Below are 23,944 nucleotides of genomic sequence, written 5' to 3'. Positions count from 1 at the left end.
AGAGATTCACACCCGCCATCGCACGACTGAAGAGCAGGTTTCAATTATAAACAACCCAGAGAGGGGCAGAGTGATTTAGAGTAACTGTGTTTCTGAGAGAGGAGCCGACAGGGAACGTGCTGGGGAGAAGCGTGCAGAAGGGAGCCGCCGACATCACCGGCTGGCTCTGTCCCCTGGGAGCAAGGGCACCTCGCGCAGGACACCAGCTCACCCAGCCGTGGAGGCCCCGCCCAGGCCTGGGGCAGGAGTGGGCTCCGGGTCCTCTCCTGTGCTCTTTGGCCACTGCAAAGGTCTCCCACGTGTCCCCCGGCGACACTTACTTGCCATGGCTTCCAGCCGCATCAGGAAGCAGACCAGGCTGGGGAAGCTGACCCTGTGGGCCCTGTCGCTGTACCGGAGGGTCATGAGACCCAGCAGCTCATCGCTGATGGAGATGCCTGCGAGGAAGTCTGGGCCGCAGGGCGAGTGTGTGAGCGGAGAGGCGGCAGCGGGCGGGCCGGTCCTCTGCCTCGCCAGGTTTGAGGGACGCATTCAGGGGGGCCACGGCCTTCCACCAGCTCCTACTCAGCCTGGCTTAGCAGCGGGTCCCCCTCACTTCAGCGTCTTGTCTTTTTTGTTGGCTGCTGGGCCCCAGTGACACAGTTCTGGAGTTTGGCCAGAGACCAACTCACGCTCAAGAGACACTGACTGTCTTGGGGACACATTGGCCTTCACAATCATCTAGTAATTCCCATGAAGTGTGGGAGCTGCCAGGACACCTGGGGTTTGCTTCCAGCCCTGCCCCTGCCAGGCCTTTCTCTGCTGGTGAAACAACCTTCCTCCTCCAGCCTTGACAGCATGTGGGTCTTACGTGTGGATGCTGCCAGTGTGGGCAGGTGTGGTCCCTGGAAGAGGGGCACACCTAAGTCAGCCATCCAGGAAAAAGGCTGGTCCTCAGAGACCAGAACTCAGAAGATGGCATCAGGTGGACAGGAGATAGGCACATTGTCATCTTGCTTGTCTAGTCATAAGCCCCAGGGAGGCACCAACCACACAGGGGCCAAGTGCAGATTGGCACAGTCAGGCCTGCAAGCGCTGGGGACCACGCAGAACCTTGTAGGCCAAACTATCCCTCAAGGGACAAGCCTGGTGGCCTGTGGGCCCCAGGCAGCCAGAGACACTGGTTTCTCCAGCAGAGTTAAGAAAGCGTGAATGTAAATGCCTTTAGACAGGGCATGCACGCTCCAGCCTGCCACATTCTCAAATCCCCCATTTTCTTCCAGCTAGCTGCACTGCCCTTTGAGTTACCTGCCTGGCTTCCGGAGTCTTTTGAGTTGAATTTGAGTTAGTCTCTATTTTTCTCCCTTTTATTATTCTGGTGTCATGAATGAGGTCTCCTTTAGAGATGTCATCTTTAACTGGCCCTTCAGTGGTTGTCAAACTGTGGTCCCCAGACCAGGGCATGCACATCACCTGCGAGCTGGCTGGAAATGCAAATTCTTGAGCCCCACCCCAGACCTTCTGAATCAGAAATGCTGAGGGGGGGGCTCGGCAATCTGTTTTAACAAGCCCTGCAGGGGATGCCGATGCACGCTCAGGTTTGTGAACCCAGCTCTACGTCATGAAGAACTACAGGGGAGGGTGTACGTTATAGGAGAGCAGGGGTGCAGCAGTCCCATCTTCCCCGCCCCCCAGGCTAGAAGCCCCGGGGAGAGAATTATGGAGACTTTCCTTCTGGCGTTAACCTGGGGGAACCTGATTTTACATTTTATTAAGGTTGGTGGCCATTCCCTTGCATAATCTTTTTATGATTATTCTCCCCATCAGCCGCTATGGAGATAATGATCCCTGCCCTTCCCAGTGCGCAGGTAGTCGAGACGGTGGAATGAGAGGACGCCAATAGAAGCGCTTGGTGAACCATGAAGCACTTATGCACCCTAAGGTATTGTCATCATTATCCCAGGAAAGAAAGCTTTTGCCTCCTTGAAGCAGACAGATGCCGTTTGATTGGATTTAGCCCAGACCCTCTGTGAAGAGGGAGAAGAGAGCTCCCCAGCCTGCCCGCGGGTATTTAACCCTGATGGCCCAGACACTGAGCCGGAGCGGCTCTGAGGCGGCTCGAGTCCTGGAAGGGCAGCCATCCTGCAGGGCTACTTTCTCACAGTTAGCGCTGCGCTGGGGCAAAGGCAGCAGGGGAGATTGGCTGGCGTAGGGGAACTCAGGCAGGGAAAGGGTGTCTGAGGCCAGAGCCCTGGAGGCCCCGAGGGCAGCGTGACCCAGGGGAGGACGCAGGAGCTGCACTCTGTCCTCTCCTGACTGCGCATTGCTGCGCGCCGGCCTGGCCTGTGGCGTGCTCAGGGTGGGGGCACCCACGGCCCCCGCCATCCCAGCTCAGAGGGTGCCCATCTACCTGTATTCGCTACGGCCGTCCCCAAGTCTGAGCTCCGGAGGACTCCAGGGCTCTTCTGGGTGTTCTGGAAAACACGCTGATGTGGGAAAAGAAGCAAGAAGTCCATGTGAGGACCCGGAGGATGCCCTGGACAGCAGGGGGTCCCGGGGTGGGCATGAGTTTATTGGGAGTAATGAGGAGTCTCAGCTGGGATCTGAAGGAGAGATTGGGATGAGTGAAGGGGGCTTCTCCTGGACCCCGAGTAGGGGCCCAGCTCAGAGGGTCTCGTGTGCTGCTCTGATGCTTCAGACTTCATCCTAAGACCAACAGGGAGGCCACACAGGGCCCCAGACCACATCTGCTTTGACAGATCCTCTGGCCCATGGATTGCAAGGGCTTGAGAGGGGCTGGAGGGCCAGGGTGTGTATTGGGTGGGGGGGTGGGGGGGAGAGGAAAATGCTACCTGGCAGCTTTAGCTACAGTCCCCAGGGATGTCTTTCTCCGCCAACCTCCACAGCACCCCCCACCCTGCCCCTGATCCGCTGGGCCTTGTGCCCTCTGGGCTGCATGTTGGTCTCCCCAAACAAAATGTGAGCACTCCCGGAGGGCAGGGTGAGGTTTCCTCTCCTTTCATACCCCTCAGCCCCAGCACAGGGTAGGACACCCGGTAAACATTTGCTAAACTGAATGGAATAAGAGCGCTAGTCATGGAGAGCATGCCCATACCTGGCAGGTGACAAGGCGCCTCCATAGTCTCGTGAACTCCTCTTGGTTGAGCCGCCCATTCACTTGCAGCTGGATGGGGAGTTAAGAGTTAACAGCCCGGCGTGCAATGAGCAGAGGGGCCCTGGTCCTGCCAGCAAAGCCCGAGCAGCTCCATCCATCACTAGTAACACAGTTGGTCCAGCACCACCTAGATGTGGCCCCACACCAGCTATCTCCCGCAAGTCTGAAAGGGACCTGGCTTAGATTTGTTTTACACAGAAAAATGGACAATTGGAAGAAGAAGGAAGCCCTGAGAAAAAGAGGCCAATGTCACTTGCATCCAGGGGAAGAGAGCGAGCCCAGGACATAGGCTTACCAGTCAGAGGGGGCTCTCTGGCAGGGGTGAGGGGGAAGGGGCAGGAGGGGTCACTGCAATTCCGGAAGCATCAGCTGCAGGTAAGCATGTGGGCCCCACACGCTCGAGTGCAGAGGGAATGCTTTCCGCGTCCACACTGAAGCCAGACCTGGCCACTCCCTGCAGTGGGTTCAGTGATGAGCACAGAGAGGAAGAGCACTGACCTCTGAGCACTGGAAGGGGAGCCAGTGGGTGGGCAGGAGGAGGCTAGGAAAGGCCCGTCCCCTTTGCAGGGGTCCAGCAACATGACCTCCCCTGGGCCATGGGGCTGCGTGGACCGTTTCGGTTCCTCTGTGGGAGATGGGCAGTGTCTCAGCGATTCCAAACCACAGCCAACAGAGACAGGGCCTGACTTATGATTCCATCAAAAAGCCCTCTCGTTCCACAGTGGCCGGCTTCGCAGTCCCGATCCAGCCTCGTTGGCAGTGCAAGAGCGGGCGGATCTGCCTGTCTCAGGAGACAGCTCCTGGCCCAGTGAGAGGGGCTGGCCAGGCAGCAGCTGGGGCGTGCACACGTGGAGTCAGCCTCTCCTGCCTGCTGGGACCGGGGGTGTCCGGGGAGAATGGCTCACTGGGGGTGAAATCAGGACAGTCAGGAGCCCAGGGTCGGGTTCGTGTTCCTGCCACTTGTCGCCATTGACCTGGGGTGAGTCACTGACTGGCCTCCACCCAGCCGCCGCCTCTGCTAACGCAGCACAGTCGCAGCCATGGGGTGCAGCTGCTGTGCCCACCAGGGAGTTTTCTACGTTCTGGTCATTCTCCTCTTTACTGAGTCGGGGCCTTGTTAAGAAATTTAAATCGTGGCGACTCCTCCAGTGGAAAGGGGAGGGCTGGGAGGGAGAATGGTCCCCACGGGTGCTCTAAGGAGGCAGCATAGGATAAGGTCAGAACGTGGACTTTGGGGGCTGAAAACCCCAACTTCAAATCTGGGCACAAGTCCTGACTAGCTGCGTGATCCGGGCAAATTAACATCTCTGAACCTCTGTTCCTTTCATTGTGTGATGAGATAATGGTTCCTATATCACACAGTTGTTGTAAGAACTAAAAAGGAAAAAAAATACATATATATATAAGCCAGTACAATTTTCAGCACACAGTAGATGCTCGCTCGATGGGGCCTATTGTGTTGCTGTGGTTGGCCTGGAGAGTTAGTGAGTTAGTAGCGAATCCATGGAAACTCGGGGCCAAGAAGGAGAGAAAATACCGAGTGAGAAAGGTTTCTTGCTGTCCCGACTGGACCCCTGGGGAGAGGGGCTGTCAGAGAGAGGGAGGGACGACTGCAAAGGATACGTCCATCAGAGCCAGGATGCTGCGGCTCTCGTCCAAGGAGAACGTGTCCCCCGGGGGTCCTGAGGAGGGAAGGCCAGGAGGGACTGACGTGTTGGGGGGCAGGTGCCAGAGGGGTCGAGGATGGGCCAGCAGGCCGTGGGCTGCTCCTACCTGTCAGGAGTTCCTGGTTGAGCAGGCTCTGGAGCTGGGTGGCATCTATGTCCAGCCCCTGATCCAAGCAAGGGAGGAAGCACTTCAGTGCCAGGACCCAAGAGGCACGTCCGCCTGGCCCCGTCTGTAAAAGCACTCGATTTCTGAGCACTGAGTTCCTGCCACATGTCCATCTCACCTCTGTCACGAAGCCTCCCCTGATGGCTCCCAGCCATGGCGGTCACTCCCTCCCCTGAGCATCTGCAGTGCTGGCCACGACGCTGGCCCTGGGTGTGGGACGCCCTGCGTTTCTCTCTGCATTCATTATGGGACTGAACGCCGTGTGTGCCTCCTCCCCGCCGTCCCCGCACGTGGGAGCCCCCAGGGAAGGTGTTGAATGACTCAACTCAGCCCGTTGGGTGTTTTCCCCATCTGCTTCCAGAAAGAGACTGGGGGCAATGTGACTACTGTGTCTGTGTGTGTGTGTGTGTGTGTGTGTGTGCACGTGTGTGATAAAAGGAGTTAAAAATACCAGAAACGTGGGCTAAGAGAAGCTGCTCTAGCTGAACACATTACTTAGCACTAACTAGTCTTCCCAGCCACTGAAGCGAAAAAGGGAGATGTCATGTTTTCCTTGGACTAAGAGTAGGAAGCAATTGAGGTTGAGGGGAAGGAGAAACTTTTCCTGGCCTCGACTTCTGGAGGAGTTAACTGCATTCTGTTTGATACTGGGGACATTGGACAGCTTGACAGGCAGCCTCAGAGATGCCGAGAGTTCTCCGTGCGGCCGTTCCTCACATGCAGCCTGGCAAGGGCTGAGGGGACGGTGTGCGCTGTCATGCTGCGGACGCCTTTCTGCGGGGAGCTGGCGCTGGAGTGAGGTTTCTCAGTAGGGCTTTGTAGAGTGGCACTGGCCAGGTGGCAGAACGTGCCTCCTGGGGGTCTTCTGAGAACCGGCACCTCACAGATGACAGACGCAATGCCCCTTCCATCTCCTGGGGCTGAGAGCACAGACAGCTGTGCAGCCTTCGTGGGGTTCTTCGCCGGGAGGATGAGGCCTCAGAATGCTCCCTGAACAAACATCCTGCCACCGTCTGAAGTGGGTCCTCGGGTCATTTCTCCAACACCTCACTTTCGGTTATGTCAGGGAAGTTGGTGTCGTGTATCCACCATCAACGGAGTTGCTCTTCCAAAGCATCCTACCACCTCCATTTGGACAGCAGCTGGCGTGCTAATGAGGAATCCTCCACTAGATCATAAGCAGCTCTGGGGCGTGGTCACGTCTTCTTCCCTCTCCGCGTCCCCACAGAGCCTGACTTGGACCCTACACTCCATAACCAGCCAAAAGTGTTTAAGGAGGTGAGGGTAGGAATGGAGATGAGGATTTCTTAAACAGAGCCCCAAAGATTGCATGTTTGCCTCTCCCACCACAATGTAAGTCACCCAACCGCTATGCTTTGGTACGCCCAAAGCTTAGGGTGGCACTTGGGACGTCCTAGGTGCTTGGCAAATGCCTGACAATGGAATTAACGACAGATGGATGGATAGACCTGGCCCAGCCCAGAGTCCAAGTGTACACTTCCTTTCTCACGGGCAGACCCTGGGTAGCAGCACCATCACCTCCAGCTTGGCTAATAAAGGGAACTAATGGTAGTGGTAGTAGCAAGTCGTTGTAGTAGTTTTAAAGTTAGTTAAAGCTACATAAGAGATCAGGAGAGAGGACAGAGTGAATTCATGCATTAATATTTTGCTTTCTTGGGAGGACACAGTCTCTGAGGATAGTTTGCAGGTTGTGCAGAATAAAGCCGGTGGGGCCTGCTCGAGGGTGCCCGGCTGAGAGGTGAGAAGGGGCTGGAATCCAGCCTCTGCTCTAGCCATGCAGCTTGGCACGATGCTGTATCTGAGTTTTATTCTAATTCCCACAAAGGCCCCATAGGGGCTGCCAGCCACCCTCTGTGAGGAGGCATTTGGCTGCTGTTTGGAAAAGTCTTGATTAGGAAATCTGTCCCATCTTGTCATATGACAAATTTTATTTTGATCTTAAAGGTACAGGTGCACGGACCATGTGGGAGAATTTGCCACCTGTCCTGAAGGAAGCTGGGTCTCAAGGCATCCTAATCAGGCCCTGTTAACCACCTCGGGGCAGCTAACCTTAGCCTGGGCATCTGCTCCGGGGGAGCTAATCTGTCTTAATTGAATTCAAGGGAAATGATTGAGCACCTCCGCTGTGCCAAGGACAGTGATCAGTGTTGGGGACGAGGGGTGCGTATTATACCATCCCTGCCTTCGGGAGCCCACAGACTGAGGACAGTCATCCTGGCTGGCCTTGTCCTGCATCTGAAGTGCCTTCAGAATCAGCCGAGATGGCGGCCTGAATTCTGGGCTGACACTGAATTCACGGAGGTTCACATTCAGCTGCTCTTTGCAGTATGTGCCCCTCACTCCAGCCACATTCTTCGGTTTTCATTTCTGTTCTCCCCTTGGGCCCAGGCTGCCGCTGGGTGACCACCACCCTGTTGGCCCTCTGAACGCAGAGGCAGGGCCTGGCATCCTTCCTGCCTTTGGCCTCTGCCTGGCTCAAGCCGGCACTGTACCCACGGTCATCGGCATCACTTTCTGCTTCTCACACCAACGTGATTATTAATAGTAAAAGGCCCATCGTGCAGAGCCCTTGGCAGCTGTTTTATCCTGACAAGTCAAGGAGTTCTTCACAACAGTTTATTAAACCATTAAGAAAATCCCGTGTGCACATAGGTGGCTTGGCAGCAAGAACGCTGTTGCCGCTCTCTGAGGCTGGCCAGCTCCCGGGAGGAACGATGCCAGGTTGGTGGGAGGTGGCCGAGTGGGAGAAGGAAAGATTTCAGGGGGTACCGCCAATTGCTTGCTTTAAGATTTAAAAGGCAACACACCCCATACCCCCCCCCCCATAATTATCCCTTCCCTTTCTAAACTCTACATTCCATCGGATGTCACCAAGATGACACCGGGTACACTCGGCTTCCCTGCAGAGTTTGGCAGCCAGAGCAGCTCTGGAGGCGATCCAGGGAGACAGGCTGATAAAATAATCCGTCAAGGCCCTTCTGTCTGCATCCTGATAAGGGCCTGGGAGGGGCCCTCCATCCCCCGTCCTGCTAAGGCCCCTGGGGGAGGTACCGTACCTGCTGAGCGTATCTGTAGAAAACGCTTTGCTGGGAGCTGGTTTCTGAAAGACTTTCCTGGATCAAAGGGAAAACAGCCCGTGTGAAACTTCGGGGGAGGGAAGCCACCTGTCTGGGACAGCGAGGGCGCAACAACCCCAACCTAGGTCTGAGGTAGAGATTTCATCGGGAAGTTGGACAAAACCGTTAGGGGAATAAAAAAACCCGAAGTTTGTGGAAGGAAGATGGTCGAGTTGAGCCTGGCCTTGGAGGCTGGTCTCCTCCCTCTCCCCCACCCCTTTGAGCCATCATCAGCCCTTCGGGGTGTCTCTGTCTTTATTGGTCAGAGGACAGGTAAGGAGGGGGACAGAGCTCTTCGGGATGGGAGGTGGGCAATGAAGCTACCCAGCCAAACCTTCCTGCATACCTACCTTCAGTGCTCTGAGGCTGAAATTGCTTCTCTGGCTCCTGGAAAATCAAGAGCACAGTGTGACAAGGACAACCTGCTCACCACTCGAAAGGACCTGCATATGGAGGGCACTCAGATGGCACTGGACACTGCCAAGTGCCTGAATGGGGAGCCCTTAGCACTATAGGGCATGAGGTGGGCAGCCAGTCAGTCAGCAGAGAGACAAGCACCATGGCCACGTGCCCAGCCTTTTGGGTGGACGCAGAACTGTCTAGTAGATGTTCCTTTTGCAATCAGATATACACATACCACGACCCCCATTTCTGGGTTCGCAGATAAGCTGTGTCTTATATTCCACCTCGAATTGGAGGTATGATGGCTGCCTGCCATGCTGGACTGAGAAGGCCTCCCCCACGCTCAACCGCAAAGACCATCCTGATGACAGTGATGTTTGCTTTGGGCCCAAGAGGGGCCCAGTGGGGTGAGCACTTGTTGATCCCACTCTTGACCCGTTGACTTGGATGCAAGACCCTCCACACTTGGACTCTGTCATTCAGGCCTGTCTTTCACTGTCTCCCCACTATAGCCCACATTCTGGCCACAGTTCAGACAACGTGACAGGCTTGCCAGATGCCACCTTCCTGTACAGATGCTGACACCACCCACTCTCCAACCAGCCTGTGCTCACCCACTTCCCTGCTGCTGCTCACGCTTTTTTCCTCCGTCTGCACGGAACCATCAAAGGACCAGCTCTCGTGCTGGTTCCTCTGAGACGCCTTCCTCAGGCCCTCTTGCCCCAAGTGCGTCCCTCCACTCAGCCCTCCCACGTGACTTTGCATTTCCCCCTCACGAGGGCCTCGGCCAGTCTGTGGTCTGGTTCTTGGTGAGTTGCTCGAGAGCAGGGCCTGTGTTGTGTCCCCCACTAACACAGCACGCGCTGCATAGACAGACCACTGCCCATGATGACACCACACATTTTTATAAAATTAAGTAGAATAAGACATTTAGAATCCCAGAGGTTCTGTACCTGTCACTGTCTGGCGTTTTCAGGAAGATTCGGAGCAAGAACTTAGCTGCATCTCTCTGTGTTTTAGGGACCACGACATAGGTCCCAGGGCTCAGATGGAAGGACGTTGTGAGGTTGCGCTTGGTTTGATAATTTATACCCTGGACAGCATTTCTGAATGGGGAATAAAATGTGGGTGGCAGACTCTCCCGGAACTGCTGGAACTAGAAGGAACATGATGATTGTGAGAACGGCCCCTCTGTGCATGGGCCCGGCCACTGGGAGAGACCCACCACCTTCCAGACCCTCTCTGTTCACCAAAACAGCACAGCAGGCCCTGAAAAGGGAGACAGTGCCTACCTAAACTCTCACAAAGCAGTAGGTTTGGACTGTTATTTCATCCAGACCCTGACACTACAGTGAATGCAGAGCGATATGACACACAGTTTTATCTCACTAAGTCTAACAGCACCCTGCGTTTCTGGGTTTTCTCTCTCTCTTCTTATATGTAGAGAAGACTTCCATGGAAACTAGTGGCATTGTTTCAACACTGATTTTCTTTTGGGGTCCCTAAAGCCCCTTCTCTCCTGAACCTTTAGAGAAATACTCTGGACGGCTATAGCATTACAGAATTGAATTCTATTCACTTCCTCTGTTGCATCTTGCCAGTAGAGCCCCAAGATTTCTTCTCATTGGAGAATAATAGGCCCTGATCATTTTCCTTTTATTTCAATATTTTCTTAGAGATAAAACAATAAATATAATGCAGTTCCTATTACTAGATGTCACATACATATTACATAATAAAAACCCCTTGCTAAACAAATTTTCCCCACTACAGCCAAGCAAGGGGATTCCATTTAGAATGGTTACGGAGCAGGAAATGGTTATTTATGAGCTCTGCCTAGGGGAAAAAGCAGGGGGAAGGGGAGAGTTTCTTTTCAGGGTGTAGGGACAGGGCTGGGCTCCAAAGTGAGACAGGAGACAGGCCACTGCCCCAAGTGTATGGCAGGGGCTCAGTGGAGTCTCCAAAGCGATTCTGCTGACATTAACAGCAGCCCTGGTGGGTTTGGGAGCCTGATTTGCTTGGGCCCTTCTGGAAAAAGCAGTGACGGAATCAGTTCTTTTCCAGGGGGTCAGCAATGCCCTGTGGCTCTGGGTATTAGAGTGTGTGTGTGTGTGTGTGTGTGCGCGCGCGCGTGCGCGCACACGCCCATGTGTGTGCATGCATGCGTGTGCGCGGGGGCGGGGGGGGAAGCAGTGTGCGTGCAGAGGCGTGTGGGTGGCGTACCTCCTACACACTGGAAGGTAAGGACCTCCCTGCTTACCTGCTCGCCTGCCCTCCTGCCTTTGTGGGCCCCTTGCACCCTGTCCAGGCTGCTGATCCTGCAGAACAGCCCCGCTCAGTGGCAGCGAGAAGCGTGAGTGTGGGGGTGTGAGGGGAGGTCTCGGTCCGGTGCTCGCAGGACCCAGCATCACATTAACACAGGGCTAGTCATGCCCAGGCCTGACTCGGCAGTTCTCGAGATGGGGCTCGTGCCTTTTCCTGGATTAAGTCTCATCCTGCCCTCCAGCTCTGACAGTAGAAATGCTGACCTGTTCCTTGCACCTGAATGTTTCCCTAGTAGCCCTTCCAAACAGGCCACTTCCATGGTTGGGGTGCTGGGGGCCAGGGTCAGATCCTGGCCCCCAGCTCTGTGGCTAGGGTGCCGCTGTCACAGACAGGTGTCCTTGCTGTTAGCTTGCTGCCTGGACTTCTGAGTAGCCCCTGTTCTGAGCCTCCCTGCCCTGGCCTCTGTCAACCTGTTGGGGCTTCCCTGAATGCCTGGAGGTGTTGCAGTCACCATCTGTTGGGTATGGCCATGTCCTGCTCCCCACTTCCGTCTGCAGTCCCCAGGAAGATGCACCTCCCTCTTGGAGGCTCAGAGCTCCCAATGATGGGAGGGGTCTGAATGCCCGTGAGGATTGGTATTCCAGACTCCATCTGTCCTCAGCCTTTCTCATAGTCCTAAGTCACCTTTCACTAATACTGAGCCAGATTATCTGTTAGGAGGGGTGGCAATTTGCTTGCAAGAGGAGCTCAAGAATGTGCCTTGAAGCTGCCTTTGGAGAGCACGCACCCTATCTGTGGTGCATTTGGGGGCTAATTCAGGAGGCTGAAGATCCTTCCAAGGTACCCCTTAGTGCTGCTCTCATCTTAAATAGCAAGGAACTGGCTGCATCAATCTTACCTCTGTCAAGGGCCACATGCTCGAAAATGTTTCACTTGAACATTAATCAAGAAAACAGCCTAAAGGGTCCAACCTTCAGACCAGGACAGCTAAACATTTTCCTGCTTTTTTGACCTGTTTGGAGATTCTAAGCTCGTATCTGATATAAGACATAGCAAGACTGAATTTGTAGCCACGAACACATGAAGGCCATGGGCGTTGGAACAGGTGTGGCACTTCAGGACTGGGCAGCAGCAAAGGCGTGGGAAGCCCAGTGAAGGCGACTGGGAGCCATACCTAGGAGTCACCTTGTGGGGAAGAGGAAAGGCAAGTTCAGGAACCGGAACCCAACAAAAAGGCAAGCAGACCTGAGCAGGCTGCTCGGCCCTGCACTCCTTCCTGTACGGCCAGACTGTTTGCTGGCACGCCTGGGGGTGAACCAGGACGATTACTCGCTCCCTGTGTGGGTTGTAAAAAAGGAAAGCTACTCAGTTGTACAGAGCAGCAAGAGGAAGGACACTGAGGAGGGCAGAAGGTGTCTGAGAGGAGGAAGGGTTCCCTTTGCCAGCTCGGCAAGGTGTGTTACTATTCACAGCAGTGACGATGACACTGGAAGGAAGAGGGACATACTGACAGGGCCTTGGATGAGACAGAACCTGAGCAAGTATAAATTCCCTGACATCGGGTGCTTCCGTGAGAAGTCGATTTCTTTTATTCCATCAGATAGAATAAAATAGGATGGGAATTTGTTCTAGGCCCCCGCCCCCGGCTTGTAGGAATGCCTGTATGTAGACAATGGGGATATACTCAGGTTCTAGTCCCTCCGGGCAGTGGCTCTGAGGATGCAGTTCCATTTTTAAGCCACTCTACAGTTCGCAAAGCACTTTATGCAATGTGTTGGAAATTCACAATAATCTTGTAAGGGACACTAGGCTTCCTATTTTTTGGATGTGGAAACTGAGGCTCAGCAGTTTAAGTGGCAGAGTTGAGGATTGAGCAAGCTGTGTTGCTTCCTTTGTAATCAAGCCCCAGATCCAACCAGCAGGCAATGTCCTCCCCAGTGGGTGTGGGTTTTGCTTCTCTTCCACTGTTGAGCCTGGGCCCCACCCGTGTGTACAGACCTCTTATTTGCTGGGGCAGACTTTTCTGGAGGCCAAGGGTGAGCTGGGTGGGAGGTGGAAAGTCTTGGCTTACGGGAGGAGCTTTGGGGTGAGGATGAAATGGCGCCTCCACTCTTGTCCCTCGCACTGTCCTGTCTTCTCCCTGCTGTTCATACACCACCAGTGTTGGTTTGAAGGAAGGCACAGCAGTGTGTCCACAGCAAGTAGGGAGTCACGGCCCAGCCAGGGCTGGACCATGATATCAGCTGTGTCAGCACTGCAGCCACAAACACCGTTAGGGCCCAGTGACTTCTGAGAGCCGGGCTGCTGGCACGTACCTAGCCTGTTTCTCAGCTGAACTGTGAAAGGAACCCAAGTGTCTTTTGAGATGTCAAACCCTGGACTATTCTTCAGTGTTTAACTCAATTAGGATCCTGCAGGATCCTCTGGGATCTTCAGGGAGCCCGAGGAGCTCTGGGTCTAAGTGCTCCTTCCCCAAAGCGGGGAATGCTGAGAAATGATGCGTCTCTGGCTGAGCAGTAAAGAAGGGGCTTGGTATCACGTTAAAAATGGTACGGTTACAATCTTGATGGGGTTCCTGAACTGTAAGACTTTGGGCACATCAACACAACTTGCTCATAGTGTGAACGGCAACCCCAGGTGTCGTGTCCTGGGAGGCTCTGAGAGCCTGTCTGGGTTTTTGAGACAAGGAATGTGAACACGCTTATAATTCTGAAGTGCAGGTTCAGCATCTCTAATCTGAAAATCCAAAATGCTCTGATGAACATTTTTTTTTGAGCATGATGTTGGTGTTCAAAAGTTTTGGAGTTTGGAGTATTTTGGATTTTGGATTTTCACATTAGGGATGCTGAACTGATACATATATAATGCCAATATTCCAAAATCTGAAAAAGACCAAAATCGGAAACACTTCTGATCCCTGGCATTTCGGACAAGGGATACATAGCTTGTACTACATCACTGCGAGATCTCTTCTTATTAGTGTGAGCCACAGCCAGTGCGCAGGACTGTTCAGCCATGAGTGGAGGGCCCAGGAGCCCTGCTTGTCCATAAATGGGCTAAGACCCAAGGCTGCCAATTTTGCCTTCATCTCAGTGAACAGAAACTGGAATCACTCCTAGAAATATTGTAATCAAAGCTCCAGCCTAGTCTGTAAATGGACCTCTGATATCCAAGATGTTTACAAAGGTGATTTGTATGTTTGACTGAAGGCTTTGGGCATCTCTGGTACCCAGTCCCAGCTCTGCCATTAACTCTGACTGTGTCACTTTACCTCCTTGGGTCTCAGTTTCTTCAACTCTAATATGAGGAGAGAGGATCCCAGCGTGTGATGGGTGCCGGACCTTAATTATCCACGTTAGTGCAGGCATGTATGATTTGAGAACCATCCACTTTATCTCTGGGATGCATTAAATTGTTTGGGGGAAGAGGAGTAGAGGTTTCACATTTTCTTTTGTAACTTTTTTCTTTTAAATGTATTTTAAAAGACGAATTCCCTGATCCCCTACTCTTGGTTGGTTTGTGTGATGGCATCATGGTGGAGGGGGCATGCCCCTGGGAGCTGAGAAGCTGGTTGGGAGAGCCATGAAGGGAGAGGCCAGGTAGAGGGGAAAACCTGGTCTGGGATGAGTGGCCACACAGACGCTTGCATGCTGGCCACCAAGCTATGACTGGATTTTGGTCTAAACATAAGAGAAAAACATACCTCCTAGATTTATACCCAGGGCTTTTTTTTCTTAAATTGCTCCCAAAGTTTAGCCCATGATTCTCAAACCTTAATGTGCATAAGCAGCCCCTGGAGAGCTTGTTAAAATGCAGATTTTCAGGCTTCAGAAGGTCTGGAGAGGGCCCAGGAACCTGCATTGTTACAATAGCCGGTGTTGGCCCACACCATTTTTCGAGTAACAAGTACTAGATTGTATAGCATCCCAGGAAAGGCTGACAAGTGATACAGGCAGGTGAATCCCACTGTAAGCATGGTCAAGTCTCATCTCCTTCCTGGTCTCAGGTTTTCTCGAAAATTTAGAATTTGGATGAGAGGTATGCTACAGCCTCTTTGGGCTTTATCTCCAAGCCGTGGTGCAGTCAAATCTCCCAGCCTGGCTGGCTGCTCTCCCCAGGCCAAGGTTTAAACAAATTGCCAAAAGAGCAAGGCCTGAAGCAGGCTGTCTTACCTTGAGCACCTGGAAGTCTAGTGGAAATTCCTCGTTTTCTGCTTTCATACTTGGTGGCATGGCAGTGACTGTGAAAGACACGACGACGTTGGTGCCTTCGGTGTGCTCTTGCACAGAGAAGGGGTAGTGAGCATCACTCTGAGGTCCTCCTGCAAGAGAGAGAGCTGTTACCAGCGCTGAGCCCCACTTCTGGGACTCCCAGCTGGGGCCATGTCCAGTTCAGAGGGCCCTGCAGGGTTGTATTGTGAGCTCTGGATTGGAGACCAAAGGCCTGGGTCCCGATCCCCGCAGTTACTAGTTATACTACAGCTTTCTTTACTTTCTAAGCCTCAGTCTCCTCTTAAAAATAGGGAGGGGAAGTATAGTCCCCGCTGGGTGAAAATGTTTCTTAAACTGTGAAGCCAAGGGCTGTCTTTATGACAAGTGAAATTCCAGAGTCCCCGGATACACATGAGTTCACGCATAGGCAGTCACCATCAGAGCCTTGAAATAGCGTCAACCGCCCAAGCACCACTGGGGACAGGAAAATGCAGAGAGATGGCAATTCATGGTACTCTCCTACCCGAGCATGCTCGTCAAAGCCAGAACAAGAGAGAGCGAGCTAATGTGAAAACTGCCAGATTCAAATTCATGAAAGGATGGAGATAAGCTAGAGATGAACTGATCCACCTCAGAAGGTTTGGGTTGCAACCGGGAAGGTCTGAAGGGGAGTGGGGAGATGTAGAGGCCCAGCATGTCACAGGCTTTCTGTGAGGGCTGAATAAGACGATGCATTAAAATGCACCTAGCGGCATGGCAGGTATTTAATCGCAGGCTCCCTTCCCTCTCTCCTTTGTAAGGTGCTATCAAAAATGGTCCCGATGATAGTTTTGGTTAGTTCATTGACATGCATCATATCCAGGGAAGAAGGCTTTGGCCCCACAGTCAGACAGGTGCAGCTCAGGAAGGTGAATTGGTAAATGTGCTGCCCCGGAGTGACCCGGCAGTTCCTTAGGGTCTACACGTGGCCTCCTGGGGATGAGGTTCTCTGAGCAGCAGAGTGGGAGATGCACTAGAGCCTGGAGGTGGGAAAGAGGAACACCCTGGGGTACACGGGGTCATTCGAGCAAACCATTCTCGACAGGCAGGTGCCCAGCAGAAGAAGGCACGCGTACCTCTCGGTACAAACACGTACATGTGCACACTCGCACGCACAAATGCGTTGTTTACAGAACCTCTTTTATCAAGAATATAGGCACACTCAGATTCATCTTCACAGCAGAATATCTCACTCATTAGTGTCACAAATAGGGAACGGGAGGCACAGTGGGGGAATGTGACTCTCCCAAGGTCACGGTCAACAAGATTCATCTCAGGAGAGCCCAGAAATAGGCTCAGAGGCACTGACTTCTGGGACCTCAGCAGGCTGCCCAGGTTACAACCACCAAGATAGGGCAGGAATTGTCCACCTTGTGTCTGGTGGTGCTTTGTGGGTTGAAGGGACAGGCAGGGATTGCTGACTCCACTGGTTGTAGTTGGGAAGGCTGAGGACAGAGTGACCAGTTATAGTCCCAGAGTCATGAGGCTAATGTGTGGCAGAGATGATGATGCAATCTGGGCTCTGCCTCCTGCCCAGTGTTCTGCCCACAGCCCTCCCTGCTGTCCTGGACACTTGCTGAAGGGCAGGGAGCTGGATCTACTCCAGGAGGTGGAAGTTAGTGGGAGGACAGCAGTACAGTATGGAGGGCCAGGGGAGGCGTGTTGGAGATTTTCCCGCCCACCCCACTAGCAATCATTTCCCTGGAGAAGCAGTCACTGTCCCTTCAGGCTGATGGTTCAGAATCAAGGGCCGGAGAGAGCTGGAGCCAGGGCAGGGCTGGGCTGCCAGCTTCCGGCCAGGTAAGGTGGTCATAGTCATAGGTCATAGGTCATAATTACCTGCAGTGTTTCTCAGGATCACTTGGTTCATAAACACCTTTGGGGACCATCTTTCATGGAGCGTGTTTCCATGGTCCAGGGTGATTGGAGTTTGGGCACATATAAACAGGCAGGAGAAGTTCTCTTGGAAGTCTTGGTGTGACATCCTGTTAAAAACAGGTACATATCACTAAATGGCGACTGCTTGTTCCCACAGTGGTGGTTCCCATCACTTCAGTGTGCCTTTATAGTGTTAGCTAAAGAATCCATTGACTTGGCCACTGTCCTACCCAAAGACCAGAGTCAGATTCTGGTTCATTCACTGTCAGACACCCCTCTGTTTTTTCCGTCCCTCTCCTCTAGTGGCTGGGAGGTCAAGAACAGAGTCAAGTTCTGCATGTCACCTGGTAGGAGCTTTATCACTAACCACCGTCTCCTTATTGATCCAGCTGTGGGCCTTTTCATGGCCAGTGGGATGACCTCTACGATGCGCCCTCCACACTGCTAGGGAAATCGCCTTTCCCCAGGGCCCTTTGCCAAGTTCATTGTTGAGGTCGTTAGCAGAATAAAATAGGTTCCACACCCAAAACCCCACCTCCTACAGTGATTAAAGTAGAGAGAGTGGGACTATTTTCCTCCTAATTTACATTTGTCCCCCATTGTTAATTACTTAGACCCAGGCTCCTCTCTACACATGCTAAATTTCATTTAAATATGTCACTCAGCAAACCAGACAGCACCTCTGAGAAATGCCCGTCTCATCCTCTAAGATGTGAGCATACACTGAGAACATGTTTTTAAAACATCTAGTCCTGCATGACATCTGGGTGATGACACCAGCATCTGACCCAGAACTGCAGAGTCAGGGCTGGGAGACGAATGTCCTGCTGCTCTTTGGAGACGGGGGAGCTCCCAGTCCCAACAACATGGCTCAGAAGATACAGGCACGACAATCACGCATCCTGGTTTCCAGGAACCTGTTGATTTCAAACCGTGGGTGCCAATATTCCCTCTTGTCATTAAAATGTCCTGGAAAGTCCAATATTTCAAAACTGAAATGACTTTCCCTCAAAGAGAGAGTGCACAATAACTCCCCACCTCCAGTTTTGCATCTTGGTAGAGAAAACAGGCTCCCTCTAAATAGCTCTCTGCAAAGCTAATTCCCATCCTCATAAGAGTTTAGGGAAAGGGGTAGGGATTGAGGCCTTGGGAAATAGTTAAAGATCTAAAACATCATTTTATAAGATGGATAAATACCAAAACTCGCCATCTTCCTTGTTTTCATACAGCTGGCTTTTCCTCGGATCACTGGTTTCCTGCCACTCCCGAGACCTGAGCATGGAGACATGAACCAGAGGGTGAGATTTCCCAGTAGATTTTATCAACTATGTATGGGGCCCGACAGGGGCTCTTTGCATAGGCCGCCAGTAGTTCCTGGGGAGCGAGTGGAGAGTGTCATTCTACCTAGGGACAGGATTCAGTCACCCTTTATCTGCTGATGGCATCCAAATACCTGTTCCTTCCCAATCCTCTTTCCTGAGCTCTCGATGGAGCTGTGCTTCAGTGTCCTGCTCATCTCCACTGGAGTCCCCACAGTGATCACAAATCGCCTTGTTCCAGACCCTGCCCTCCTCCTCTTGCCTGAGCAAGAAGAACATGAGGAGTCCCGCTCTTGGACCCCCCATCCAGTCACCAAATATTCTTCATTTATTGATTCCACCTCCCCACCCCCTGTCAGAGCCATGCACATATTTTCTTCCCTACTGCTGTCATCACAGTTCAGGCCACCCTCCCCTACCCCTGGGTCTTCTAACTTTCCCATCCATTGGCCATGCTGCTATCCAAGTGATCTATCCAAAATATAAGCTTGATAACGCTATTTCCCTGCTTAAAGCAAATAGGTGCTTCCCTAGTACTCTCAAGGTGAAGCTCAAACTCCTTAAAGAGAACCTTGGCCTCTGCCGATCTCTCCAGCTTTGGCAGTTCCCTGCTTCCCCACCCCACCCGCACCCTTGAATTCTATACTCCAGCAATAATAGTGTCTTCATTTCTTCGAAAATACCTGTCTCCCCCAGCCCACCGGCTTTGCTCTGTCCACCTGGAACGCTCTCCCTGCGCTCAGTTCTTTAACCCGCTAACTCCTACACATCACCCCCCGCCCCCCGGGAAGACTTGCTTGGCCCCTGCAGCCCACCCACTCCACGTCCTTGGAGCTCCCGTGGCCCTGGTCCCACTGCTGTCTCAGCAGCTGTTGTCACTCATGCTTATGTATTGGTTGCTGTCTCTCCCTGGACTCCAAGTGCCAGCATGTCATCACAGGTGTGTCACCCACACCTTGGCACGCAGTCAGCACACAATGATTTCTCACTTGCTTGTTTATTATTAGTGCTGTCTGCTTCCTTGGAATGATGTTCCTGAAGCCAGTCTTAGGGGCTGTGGTGCAGAGGAGACCCTCACAGCAGAAGGGAGCCCCTCCTATGGCCCACTCTTCAAAGTGGAGGCATGTTCCTAGGCAGTGGGCCCCAGCGGCACTAGAGTTTAATGAGATCTTTTCCTGGAGGGGCTTGCATGGGGAGCCCAGGTCACCTCTGTGCTGCAAGGCAGGGACAGCAAGGCAGCGACCACCACTCAGGCTTCCGGCTACAGGCTGAGGCAGTCAGATGTGTTATTGTAAAATGGCAATTTTATAATTAAGCGATAATTACATTTTCTGCAGTGTGTAAGGGAAAATAAATGTAGTGTAAATCAATATGCTATCGATTCATGCAAGTTTGCCTTTAAGTGTGTGCGACTGAAATTTCAATTATGGTGGAGATTAGACCGTCGGGCTCTCTCCATCCATCTCCATTTCTGAAAAGTCGGGAAGAAATCGACCACCTGCATGGAGACAGTGATTATGCGGTCCCCATCGCTTCCTTCCAGCCTGGTTTCTGGTGGGAAGTAGGTGACCCTCAGCACTCAGCAAGGTGCATGGTCCTACAGAGCAGGTGCTGCTAGATCCATCTCCCCAGCCTCTGTGCTGCACACGTCCCTCCCCTGTTGCAAAGCCTTCGTTCCTGCCCAGGACCGCAGGGGAGACGTCCAAACTGCTAAGCTGGCATCGGGCTCTCCAGCGCCAGCTCCCAGCACTCTCTCCTCACTCCCTCTGCCCGAGGCGGGCTTGTTGGCCCTGAGCAGACTATGCATGTTCCTGGCCCAGCACCATGGTCTATGCTTCCCCTCCCACCTAGTCATCTCTGGAGTGAATCACACTCCCTCCCCAACAAGGCCAGCTCAAGTTCACTCTCATCCACGAAGCCTCCCCGGAACAAACCAGGGCATGGGAAGCATCTCTTCTCTGAGCTCTGGTGTCTCTTGTTGCTTCACTGACCACTTGATATCTGCATGGGGGATGTGGGCAAAGCTTGCCCACCCAGGGAACCCACCACTGCCGTTTGCTTTCCCTGTACTCCTAGCCCCAGCAAGCGACCCCAAACCAGGGATTCTGGCTCATCATGTCAGCCCCTGGGCCACATGGGGCAGCTTGGAGGAATGACTGGGAAGGAAAACTGGCAAAGGCCAGAGGTCACTAGGATTTACACTGGACAGTACAAAGGATACTCCTGGGAAGAAGGAAAGAATAGAGGCAAGAGAGCAGGAGAAAGGTGGTGAGTGAAGACGTTGTCCAGGCTGGGCTGGTTCATGGTTTTGCAAGGTCATTCCCTTCCTGGGGGGCGCGATTCAGCTGCCCTGTTCTCCAGGGAGCTTTGGACGTCACAGCCAGGTTTATTCTACAAATTCATTTTGCTGTTTCTACCTTTCCTCCCCCATCCTCCACTTTCCTACTCCTCCACCCCAATCGTGCATGCACCCCACATTTGCAGAGTGCCTCGTGTGCAGGCTCACAGAGGATCGGAGTGGTCCTGCCACGGCCTCATCTGAGGCATGGAGCTGGGGTCTGGGTGGCCTGGAATCGGCCTGGAACACAGCCTGAGCCTGTGTCTGCCTTCCAGAACATACCATCCTGGCTGCACTGATCTTCCCTATGCACTGGGCTGTTCTGTTTGAATGCGCTACATTCCTTTCAGCTCATGTCTCCTGCCCCTACCCCTGCTGGCAACCACTGTGGCCGCTGTGTGTCGCCACTTTCCTTGGAGCTACACGGACCCTCAGAGGAATCTGATGGGAGCAGCCTTACCAGCTGCCCAGAGAAGCAAGTAACCTGTTGTGCCCCCTCTATCCTCTGAAAACCTCCATCTCATTCTCCATCAGCAAGGGGGTGGGGGCCGAGGTCAGTCCCGCTGGCTACTGGGAAATGGCAGCCCAGCTCCCCGGGGAAAGCACCGACCACACACAGGACCCCACAGGACATGCGCATCGGGGGCATCTGAGACCCACTTAGCCCAATCGCGCCCGTGAGCAAGGGCAGGTGCAGCTGTATCACTTACACTCCAGGCACTGGGTCTAGGCAGAAGCCCAGATCAGTAGGGCAAAGCTGATGATCTGAGTAGATTCAGTAAAAAGATCATCTGGATCTTTGCCTCAGTTTCCCCAGTTGCCCCCAGATATGAAGCCTTTCTTCTCACCCTCTCTCTCCCTGTCTTTGTGTCTCTCTCTCTCTCTTTCTTGCCAAGTGGGGGCTTGGTTCCTGCCCTGCCTCCCACCCCTTTTACTAATTCTGGGCATGTGGGCTCCCAGCTCTAGACTATAACCTTCTGCAGAACAGACAGTGGGTCTTGTCATCTCTATATACCCCATAATACCCACCCAACACAGTGTACTTAGTACAGAGCATACATAGTAGGTGTCTAATAGATGCCCAGCAAATGGCATCATGGGAGCATGAGGTAAACCAACAGCCATAGGTAGGTGTGACCTGGATAGGCCTGCAGTGAGACCCTCATGGGCGAGGGCCTCATGAGCTCTCCATGAAGGATAGAGAGAAGTTTCCAGAAGCCATACCCATCACTCCAGCGCCCTCTCCATTCGGTTTTGCCCCAGGGGTTCCACAGGCAGATGATTTCCTCCTGGCCCCTTCTGTACTGAATCTGTAAAGAAAAGAAAAGGAAACTGTCAGTGCTCTCCAGCAAAAGTCAGCAGAAAGAGGGAATATGAATGAAGCTGCTTTTTACCTCCAAGGACTAATTTAACTTCTGACCTCATTTGGCTGCAGCCAGAAAAAAATTGAAAGGAAAAAAAAAATCAATGTGTCTCTGCTGGCTGCGTGGAGCTGGAACGAGATAGGGGAGAAAATGGCCCTCTCTCTGCTCAGCCCCTCGCAAGGGCACGTGTGACTTTATCATTCCCGGTGACTGCGTCCCACAGGCCGAGCGAGCTGAGATTTAATAGCAGATAAATAGCAGGGGAGGTTGCTTCGGGCTGCAGAGGAGAGTCTTTATGGGTCCCCAGCCTCCCCCAAGCCCTGTCACCATCGGCATCTCTATTCCACAGACACACCTGCTTCCCAGGCAGCAGCCCGGCGGGCGCTGACAACACCATCATGAGTGAGGAGGGAAGCGGAGGCCGATTGGAGCAAGACTGGGACAGCCTGGGAGCCGAGATAGCCGAGGCTCATCCTGCATCCTGGTGCTGACCCGGCACCTCTGTCTGTGAGCAGATGGCCCACGATGGCCTCAACCAACCTCCCTTTCCTACTTTCCTTTCCTCCTTCCTTCCTTCCCTCCTTCCTCCCTCCCTCCCATTCTCCTTCTCTCCTTCCTTTCTTTCCTTGATTCCTTCCTTCCTTCCTCCCTTCCTTCCTGGTCAGCACCTTTGCTCCCTCAGACCACTTAACCAGAGGGCAGGACCATGGGAAAGACAACACCACAGCAGCAAACCCTTGAACCTACATTCCTGGGAGCCAGGAGCCCTCAGCCTGGTGAGAGGAATTAGAATAAGTTCACGTTGCGGCTGCGATATTGATCTGTGCTGATGTCGTCTGAGGAGGCAGAGGCCCGGGGGTAGGGGACGGGGGTGCACTTGTTCAATGATCCTTGGCCAGAGGAGACAGAGAAAACTCAGGATGGACTAGAACACGGCCGTGTGGCAGGGGACCCAGTGTGGCAGAGGAGGCAGGCTCAGAGTTGGGTGTCAGCTACCACGCTTTCTGTCCTTCAATTCACTGACATGGACGCTGATATAATCCCTGTCTTGCAGAGGAGGAAACAGCACCAGAGAGGTCGAGCAGCTTTCCAAGGCCACAGAGTAAGTGGCAGAGGCAGAATTCCAATCCCAGCCACTGTCAGTCTCCAAAGCCCAGGGTCTTCATTTTGGAATTGGAGGTGGATAAAGGCCCATTTTTGGATGCGGCTGTGACCTTAGCCTTGAATATAACGCTTGAGCCACCTGGCCTAGGCCCTTGATCGTCAACAGGGCATTGCCATGAAGGACTGACACAGTCACACAGGGCCCGAGAGCTTGGCTTGGATAAGGTTCCTTCCCGTTGCTTTCCTTGTCTGCTCCTCTCTCTGGCGGGCACACGGTGGAAGGGGCTCAGGCTTTCAATGCCCCTTCTGGGGTGGGGGGTCCTGGCACAAACCCAGGTTCCCACCCCCCTCTGCCCCACCCCGAGACCCTCCAGGCCTTGCCCACAGTTTATTGTTAACTGCCAGCACCTGACAGAGTCCCTGGAGCGGGACGTGAGAAATGGTCGCCTGGTGGCCAAAAGAGCTTAATGAGCCACCCTCCGTGCCTCTCGGGTAGTCGGGGGCTCCACTGGGCCCGGGGGCTGACAGCAGCCAGCGATTCAAAGGGGCTGAGAGCAGGGCTAAATGAGGCATGCAGATAAACACTCACCCCTGTGCCCAGGGGAGTCACCGACTGAACTAGGTGCATAATAAAAAATGCCAATTTCATTTATCTTCCTGTCTGCGTCTTGCCTAGAGGGCCGATGAGCAGATTAAAAACATGCTGCATTTATGGGCTGGTTGAATCTTAGCACTTGTGGTTCAGAGTTATAACCTCCTCTCTCTGGAGGGAGAATCTTGGTCCCCTGTGTCCCTCCTGTGTGACAGTGACCTACTGGTGATCGCATGGGCCTTGGCCAGGAGGCATGCGTGCGTGTTCAAGGCCAAGGTCGTGGCTGCCTGCAAAAGTGGGCTGGCTCA

The 23,944-nt window shown here is 53.3% G+C and overlaps 1 protein-coding gene across 1 annotated transcript in view; it reads right to left on the bottom strand.

Moving 5' to 3' along the window:
- The window catches only part of CAPN13 (calpain 13), a 65,104-nt gene that overhangs the window by 1,317 nt on the left and 39,843 nt on the right, over window positions 1–23,944 (bottom strand). Inside the window, exons 8-20 of the mRNA XM_069494758.1 lie at window positions 21,801–21,886; window positions 18,117–18,191; window positions 16,881–17,026; window positions 14,964–15,112; window positions 10,795–10,806; window positions 9,480–9,676; window positions 8,475–8,511; window positions 8,065–8,121; window positions 4,928–4,985; window positions 4,778–4,836; window positions 3,095–3,163; window positions 2,390–2,465; window positions 321–449 (exon numbers count right to left, since the gene is read on the bottom strand). Of these exons, the coding sequence (XP_069350859.1) occupies window positions 321–449; window positions 2,390–2,465; window positions 3,095–3,163; window positions 4,778–4,836; window positions 4,928–4,985; window positions 8,065–8,121; window positions 8,475–8,511; window positions 9,480–9,676; window positions 10,795–10,806; window positions 14,964–15,112; window positions 16,881–17,026; window positions 18,117–18,191; window positions 21,801–21,886 (1,150 nt within the window). The remainder of the gene's footprint in view (window positions 1–320; window positions 450–2,389; window positions 2,466–3,094; window positions 3,164–4,777; window positions 4,837–4,927; window positions 4,986–8,064; window positions 8,122–8,474; window positions 8,512–9,479; window positions 9,677–10,794; window positions 10,807–14,963; window positions 15,113–16,880; window positions 17,027–18,116; window positions 18,192–21,800; window positions 21,887–23,944) is intronic.

The sequence above is a fragment of the Eulemur rufifrons genome, chromosome 19 (genome assembly GCF_041146395.1).
Source record: "Eulemur rufifrons isolate Redbay chromosome 19, OSU_ERuf_1, whole genome shotgun sequence".
In the NCBI taxonomy this organism is placed as follows: domain Eukaryota; kingdom Metazoa; phylum Chordata; class Mammalia; order Primates; family Lemuridae; genus Eulemur; species Eulemur rufifrons.
This window is presented reverse-complemented; position numbering and strand designations above follow the sequence as displayed.